This window comes from Neopelma chrysocephalum, unplaced genomic scaffold, assembly GCF_003984885.1.
Source record: "Neopelma chrysocephalum unplaced genomic scaffold, ASM398488v2 Primary Assembly neopelma1_95938, whole genome shotgun sequence".
NCBI lineage: Eukaryota > Metazoa > Chordata > Aves > Passeriformes > Pipridae > Neopelma > Neopelma chrysocephalum.
This window is the reverse complement of record NW_020924589.1, coordinates 163-7,720: the sequence shown is the minus strand read 5'-3', so window position 1 is coordinate 7,720 and position 7,558 is coordinate 163. Positions and strand designations below refer to the sequence as shown.

The 7,558-nt window shown below is 62.0% G+C and overlaps 1 protein-coding gene across 1 annotated transcript; it reads left to right on the top strand.

Moving 5' to 3' along the window:
• Positions 1 to 17: 17 nt before the first annotated feature.
• On the top strand, positions 18 to 6,036 carry LOC113981054 (maestro heat-like repeat-containing protein family member 6). The gene is made up of 17 exons (XM_027708291.1): positions 18 to 124; positions 242 to 454; positions 745 to 892; positions 1,134 to 1,198; positions 1,311 to 1,460; positions 1,638 to 1,786; positions 2,042 to 2,189; positions 2,434 to 2,621; positions 2,709 to 2,846; positions 3,161 to 3,239; positions 3,664 to 3,801; positions 4,020 to 4,196; positions 4,325 to 4,480; positions 4,639 to 4,740; positions 4,993 to 5,095; positions 5,364 to 5,420; positions 5,729 to 6,036. Exons 2-17 carry the CDS (start codon positions 302 to 304, stop codon positions 5,926 to 5,928), a joined length of 2,151 nt encoding a protein of 716 aa, XP_027564092.1. The 5' UTR covers positions 18 to 124; positions 242 to 301; the 3' UTR covers positions 5,929 to 6,036.
• Positions 6,037 to 7,558: the final 1,522 nt, after the last annotated feature.

Below are 7,558 nucleotides of genomic sequence, written 5' to 3'. Positions count from 1 at the left end.
CCGTGTTCTCCGGCCTGTCCCGCAGCCCCTCAGCTCTGACCGCGCTCGCTCTTTGCCAGATCCGGGCCAGGACCAGACACAAGAGCAGGACCGCGCCCGTGGCCGCTTCCGCCGGGCAGCACAGGTACCTGCAGCCGTCGCCTCCTGGGTTGGGCCTGCTGTCGGGCCTGCTCAGCCCGGCACCGCTGTGCGAGCTCTCCAGGGCACATCCCTCTCTTCCCTGCCCTTGGTTTTCCTGTAGGCCTTTCTGAAATTTGTGGGCATTCGGCGTCGAAAGACCAGGATCACACCAACCGAGGTCATGGCGCAGCCTGACCCCACGCCGACTGAGCTCACGGCCGAGGCTGATGGCGCAGCGACCCAGGGCATGGCAGGCACTGACATCCCAGCCGCTCAGCGCCTGCCCACTGCTCCTAGTCTGGACATTCCCGGGGAGAGAGTTGTCTCTGTGGAAGTAAGCAGCCTGTGGGTAGGGAGGGATTGTGTGGGCCCCTCAAGCCAGGTCTGCTGGGCCCCCTCAGCCTTTGAGGCCAGCACAGTAGGGTGGGAAGGGAAGCCCTTCTCGGGGGAGAGTGGGAAAATTGCTCCCTCTGGCAGCTCTCCAACTCCCCCATGGCCCCTCCAGGCCGACCTGTGGGACTTGATGAGCCGGAGCGTTCCCAAACCCGCTGTGTTGCAGGTGCCTTCAAGGCACTTGTGCAGGACCTGGTGAGCCAGAGCTTTTGCGTGCCATCTCTCCTGCAGGAAGCCGTGAAGCCAGACAGAGACATGGAGCAGAGCCCCCCCAGGGTGCCCAAGCTGGCCTGGCTGAAGGAGGGGGAGGAGGAAGGCCCTGGAGCTGCCCCATCCCAGCAGCCTGAGGAGGCAGAGCAGTGCCAGCCCCTGCAGGAGGGTGAGTGGCAGAGCTGGGCCCCAGGGCTGCTGGCCGCAGCCAGATGGGCCTCTTGCCATCCCGTCCCCTGTGGACATGGCCAAGGAAAAGGGAGGGGGAAGGAGGGTCCGGGACTGATCCCCCGGCAGCTCCACGCACTGGGCATCCCGGGGCTGGGCCCGCCTGTGGAGCGCGGGGCTGGGCCGTGTTCTCCGGCCTGTCCCGCAGCCCCTCAGCTCTGACCGCGCTCGCTCTTTGCCAGATCCAGGTCGGGCCCGGACACAAGAGCAGGACCGCGCCCGTGGCCGCTTCCGCAGGACAGCAGAGGTACCTGCAGCCGTCGCCTCCTGGGCTGGGCCTGCTGTCGGGCCTGCTCAGCCCGGCACCGCTGTGCGAGCTCTCCAGGGCACATCCCTCTCTTCCTGCCTTTCTCCTGCAGATGGTTTGCCAATTCACCCGCTGCATTTGGAGGGAAGAGACCATTGCCATGGGCGCTGGGGGCATGGCAAACTCTGACCTCTGCAATGCCCACACCAGTGCTGCCCTGCTGGATTTGCTTGTGGAGAACGGTGTCTCCAATGCCAAGAAAGTAAGCAGCCTGTGGCCAGGGCTCCAGCCCTGTAGGGATTGGGTGGCCCCTCCCGCCGGCTCCGCTGGGCCCCTTTGAGGCCGGCGGAGAGTGCTGGGAAGGGAAGCGCTTGTCGGGGGAAGCCGGGCAAGTTGCTGGCTCTGGCAGCTCTCCAACTCTCCCCCGTGCCCCCTGCAGGTGCCGGCCTTGGTCAGGTACATCCACGGGTGGCTGACGGCCAATGCGTCTGCGGAGCGCAGACTAGACAAGACTGTGCTGGCTCTGGTCGAGGCACACCCCGTGGATGTGGTGGTGACTCTGCTGCGCTCTGCCCCATCCTGTGACAGGTACGGGGCCTCCCTGCCTCCAGGGCTCACCAGCCCATCACCCTGTAGAGCCCGTCCCAGGTGTCTGTCAGGCCCAGAGTTCTCGGAGCCTCTGGCTCTTCTGGTTCCCAGCCCTGGCATGCCAGCCGCGCATCCCGCTCCCACGTGCCCTCCTTGCTCCTCGCGGTGCTGTGGCTCTGTCACCTGGGAGCGGGAAGTGCCCAGGCCGTGGCACTGTGGCTGAGAGCCCACTGACACAGAGCTTTGACCCCGCAGAGCTGCTGTGACCATGTGGAGGACAATCATCTCCTCAAGAAGTACTGCAGAGTCGGTGCTGCAGATCCTTGCCCTTGTCCTGGGAAGCTGGCCAGCCTGCAGCATGTGCACCTCGGATGGGGATGAAACGGAAGTCTTTGCCCTGGCTGTGAGTTTCTGGAACCGGCCTTTGCTCCCCCTCACGGCTCCTCCCCGGCAGCTCTTCCTCCTCCTCCAGCGCTGCATCTCCCTGCCTTAGGCACTGGGCTGGAAAGCTGGCTCAGGGGCAGGTTCAGGGGCACCAGGCCGGGTGCTCCTCCTGTGTCTCCCCTGGCCTCTCCCTGCCGCGCTCAGGCCCTGCCACATGGATGTCTGGGCACTGAGCCCTGTCTCCGCTGGTTTCCTTTTCGCAGGCAACCTTGGCACTCTGGAAGATCCTCCATCTGCTCTGCTGCACGCGTGCAGTGAGGGGGTGTTTCCCCAACCTCTTTGTGCATCTGCTCTTCCAAGTGTTCCTCAGCACAGTGCAGATGCCGGAGGAGGTTGACACCTTCTGGAGGGAGTGCCGGAAGCAACGCAGCCTTCCCACCCAGCCCAACAGGTGCTCCGTCCCAGTCCTCCTGTCCCTCCCACGCCTTTGGGGCTGGCCAGGGCTCCCAGCATGACCTGGCCTTTGCTCTGCACGCAGGTTTGCAGCGCTGACCCTCAAAGCCCTGCTGCGCCGTCTGCGCTGCGAGAGCGTGTTGGTGGCCATGGAACGCAAGTGTGGCTGGGACACGCTGCTCAACGCTGACACCCACCACTACGCGGTGGGTCTGCTGGCCAGGTGAGAGCCCCTTGTCCCCGCTGCCCCTGTCATTTCTGCCCTCTGCACGGGGCACCCCACGCAGTGCCCGTGGTGGTGGGCCAGAGGGCCTTGTCACCCAGGGATGGCCGAGCGGAGCGGCAAAGGCTGGGAGAGGCGGGTGCACAGGAGGAGCCGCCTGCCAGAGTGCCCTCGTCCCCTGCCGGGGTGCTGGGGAACGACCAGGCCTCTGGGAGGGAGTGGCGGGAGAGGTTTGCCCAGCCAGCTCGGGCATGACAGTGCCTTTTTCCCCCTGCCAGGGAGATGGGTTCTGCCTGCACACCCTGGTGTTGCAGCATCGTATGCTGCCTCCTGGAGCTGCTCAGCGAAGAGATGTGTCCCTGGGAGCTCCCTGCCATGGCGTTCCTTGTGGAGGTGAGCCTGATGGCGAGCGCTGCCTGGCTGAGCCGCCTGCACCTCTCTGGCCTTGTGCAGCCGCACGTGCGGGGGAAGCCCAGTGAAGGGAGCTGGGGCAGAGGGAGGGCTCCACTGTGCGCCCTTGGCCCCTTGCTGCTGGGGTGCCACTTGTCCCCAGCTGTGTTTTGGGTCCCTCTGCTGCCAGCACTCGCACTTCCCTCATGGCTCCTCAAGGCCAAGGAGTCCCAGGGTTGGGTGGCACAGAGGAGTGGGCGAGTGGCCTGCGCAGGGCAGGGAGCCCAGGGGCTCTGCAGAGCCACTGCTGCTTTTGGGCAGGGCTGCCCGGGACGGTGCCGCACCCTGTGCTGCTGCCTGGGCCCAGCCCTGTGCGGGTGCGGGCTGCTGCCGGCCGGGCAGCCCGTCACCGCTCCCTGCCTTTCAGGCCCTGGCCTACCTGGAGGTGACCGACTGCGGCGAAAGCATCCTGCCCATCCTTTCAAGGCACCTGTGGAGCGAGTGCCCAGAGATGCGTCGCCAAGTGCTGAGAGGCCTGGTGGTGCTCAGCCAGGATGCCGTGACGGTGAGGAAGGGGCAGTTGGCTGAAGCCCGTGCTGCAATGCTGGGGCTGGGGAGCACAGCTGCTGCCAGCTCTGCTGCCTCCCCGCTCAGCTGCCCGAGTCCCTCGGGACAGGCCTTTGGCCTCTGGGCCCCGCGGCAGCAGGTGGGGCTGCCCCGCCGGAGCGGGGTTGGCGTCACAGCCGTTGGCGGCTTCACAGCACAGCCTTGTGTTCCTCACAGGCCAAAAGAATGCGCAGCCTGACCCAAAGCCTCGTGCAGCTCCTGTGGGATGCAGATGGAGAGCTGGTCAGGATGAGCGTCACTGTACTCGGCTTTCTGCTCTCGGACAAAGACATCCGACTCTCCAGCCCCACCGCCCTGCAGTTGGCTGAGGCGCTGCAGCCGCTCTTCGACGACGTAAGGCTCTGTGCCCCGCAGCCACAGGCAATGGGTGCTGGCAGGAAACCTTGTGCCTGGTGGATTTTCAGGCCTGTGCCCAGGTGGGCCTGGAGAAGCTAGTGCTGAGGTCTTTCCATTTCCCCCAGGCTGACAGCAGTGTGCAGCTGTCCTCCGTCCTCCTCTTCCGGGGGCTGATGATGATGATAGAGAAAGAGGGAAAAAAGCCCCTGAAGCCACATGTCCGCCAGAGCCTGCTTCCACTCTTCTTCCACTGCCATGATGAGAACCAGAGAGTGGCAGAGGTGAGCACTTGTGGGCTCTGGTGTCCCCGCGGGAGGGGGCTGGGCTGCCTCCTGCCCTGGCACCTCACGGGCTGCAGCCTCCTGCTGGCCTTGCTCCAGGGACACGGGTCCTTTGCCCTGGGCCGCGGTGCCATCTCCTGCTGCTTGTTGCTCTGCAGGCCTCTGGGGAAGCGCTGCTTTGCGTGGCCGGCTTCCTGAAGAGGAGGGATCTCAAGAAGATCCTGAAGCAGAAGGAGCTGTGGAGGTTCAGCGAGTGCCTGGTAAGGACGGCCATGAAGCCCCAGCCCCAGGCTGGAGCAGCCCCCAGCCCCCGATGCCCCCGGAGTGTGGGGCTGGCACTGTGCCCCTGCCCACAGCTGCAGCCGCCTGCGGGACAGCAGCCTGCGCCCCAGCCGCCGCTGCCTTGCCTGGGGCGCGCGGGCAGGGGAGGCCAGTGCTGGGCGCAGGCAGCACCCGGCCAAGGGGCAGAGCCCCAGCCAACCCTTCCCTCCGTGCCCTGCCGCTCTCTGCAGCTGGAGAAGGAGCGGAGCCGAGTGGCCGAGTACCTGCGCCAGGCCCTTCCATACCTGGAGAGCCCACAGGAGCCCCTGCGAGAGGCGGCCGTCAGGTTCGCAGGTGAGCCACAAGGTCCCTCCCCGCCCCGCCGCAGCTCGACCCCAGCCCCGGCTGCCGCAGCGGCAGCAGGATGCGGCCCCGGGATGTGCTGTGGAGCCCCGAGTGCCCCGGCGGCTGCCGCCGCCCTGTGCCAGCCCAGCCCTGGGGCGTCCCGAGGCGGGAAGGCCCCGGGCTCCGCCCTGCCAGGGCAGGAGGGCGTGTGGCCGGGCCGGCAGCGCCGCTGGGGGGGAGCTGTGCCGCTGGGCCCTGACAGCATCTGTCTTCCCAGGGATGGCCGGGAGGTACCTGCGGGGACAGCCTGAAGAGCTGCAGGACATCATGGACAGTGAGTGAGGGCAGCGCGGTCTCAGCGGGGGCTGGTGGAGGAGCACAGAGCCTGGGCAGGGAGCTGCAATCCTGCCCCAGCTGTGGAGGGCTCTGCTCCCTGCATGCATGAGGAACGGCTTGGGCAGAGCAGGGAGAGATTTCCGGGGCACGGGGGGGATTGGTGGCCAGCGCCTTCCGGCAGATCCCATTGGGCCCTGCTCCCTTTTGGCCAGGGCAAGAACTGGGTGAGATGACCCCGGCTGGAGTGGCTTCTTGGGTCGCCACAAATGCAGGCTCTGACCTTGGCTCTGTTGCTCCCTGTTGCAGCCCTTCAGGGGATGAGGAACGACACCAGCCCCACCGTCTCGAGGCTGGCGCTTCAGAGCTGCTGTGTCATCGAAGCTGCCCAGAGAGCTCCATCCTCCAGACGGCCGCAGCTGCGAGACTGGCTCTGCAGGGCCTGCAAGACCTGGCCTGCTCTGCGGGGCAGTTTCTGCCTGTGCTGCCAGAGCTCTGTGGAGGGTTGATGGGGGAAGCTGTGTCTGCTGGGGCCCCGTGAGCCTGCGAGGAAGACCCCTGCTCTGCAAGCACTTTCCTCTACCCCAACATGGGAATATAAAATTCCTCTGGTCACACACAGAGGCTCAGGAGTGTTTTTTGGTGCCCAGTTTCCACGGGGGATTGGGGAAGAGGGGAAAAAGGGTCCTTGGGCTTAGCAACGCTTGCCCAGTTGTGCAGCGAGAGGAGAAGGAGCCCTAAGTTCCCTTGGCCTTTGGTGGTGCTCTGCTGAAGCCTCCAAGCTTGCAGCAGAGCAGATGGGCAAAGCCTGGAGCCGTGGGGATCCCTGAGCCAAAGGTCCTTGGGGATGGCCAGAAGCCCTTGTGCAGGCAGGAAGTGCCATCTGTGTCCCGCCCGTGTGTTGGCCGGCTGCTGTGGCGCTTGCCCGGGGCGTCTGCCATGCCTGCGGCAGAAGGCCTGGAGGCCTGCTGTAACAGTTCGTTAGGATATATGCCCGGAATAAAACAAGTGCAGAGATATTCAAACACACAAAATATCTTTATTACAGTAACAATAGTAATAATAATAATAAACTTAGTGAAAAGAACCAAAAACTAAAGAGATACAAAATAACTACCTTATCGTGTGCTCTTAAAACAAATACTACGAACAGCATTCAATATAGTGTAATCTTAACTGGTAAAAAGGGATACCAAAAAAGGGGATCTTAACACAATATTATGGATAACTATTAACATGATACTGGTTAGTAAAAGGGTAAATTAAAGGGAAAATATTATAAACAACTTATTTATGTTAAAAATATTCAATAGAAAAAGGGAAGTTAAGGGACACTAAAAGGATATTAAAAAGTTAGTTCTCTCAGTTGCTTCCTATCAATAAACTGTGCTTACCCACACAGACAGGCCAGGGCTACCAGGATCTGCAGCAGCTGGTCAGTACCCATGCTTGGCGGGCGTCCCCGCGGAGCAACACAGTCTCGGTGGTAGGATGAGTATTGCTCAACTCAGCAATCCTGACACCCCCTTTTTATCAGTTCCACATTATACTACGCCGGGCCAGTACACAGTATAAGGTGATGCCTGAATGGCAGCCAAACACCGCCTAATCATTACCTAATGGCAACAGTCTGCGCATGCCCTACTTGTGGGGCAAGGGGCGAGCGACCCCTGCCCACATAATCTTCCTCTCACCATCATCTTTCTCACCCCTATGTATGACCTCTACCACTGTGTTTCAAGGGTAGATGTATCTATCTTGCAATATGTAGCAAAACCAAGGAAGAACTCAGCTCTGATAATAGGGGATATCAGGCTGACTTGCTAAAAAGCACAATGGACCTTACAATTAGCTTGTGCCATGAAGTTACATTGTACCATACTCTAGATGGTTTCACATCGTAATATGATTTCTTTCTGATGCCTCTATGCTCCATTAATCATCTAATTCAAAAGTATCCCCCTTACAAGCCTCCATCCCTTCCAGAATCTCTGAGAGTCCTGATGGACTCCAGACAGATTAGCCACTACCTAAGGGACAAAATCCAGCATATACGGGAAGGACTTAAAGTATTTCAGTTTTGAGCCAGTAGGGCACTGAAGTACTGTTGTGTAAACACCAAATAAGGAGAAGGGGAAG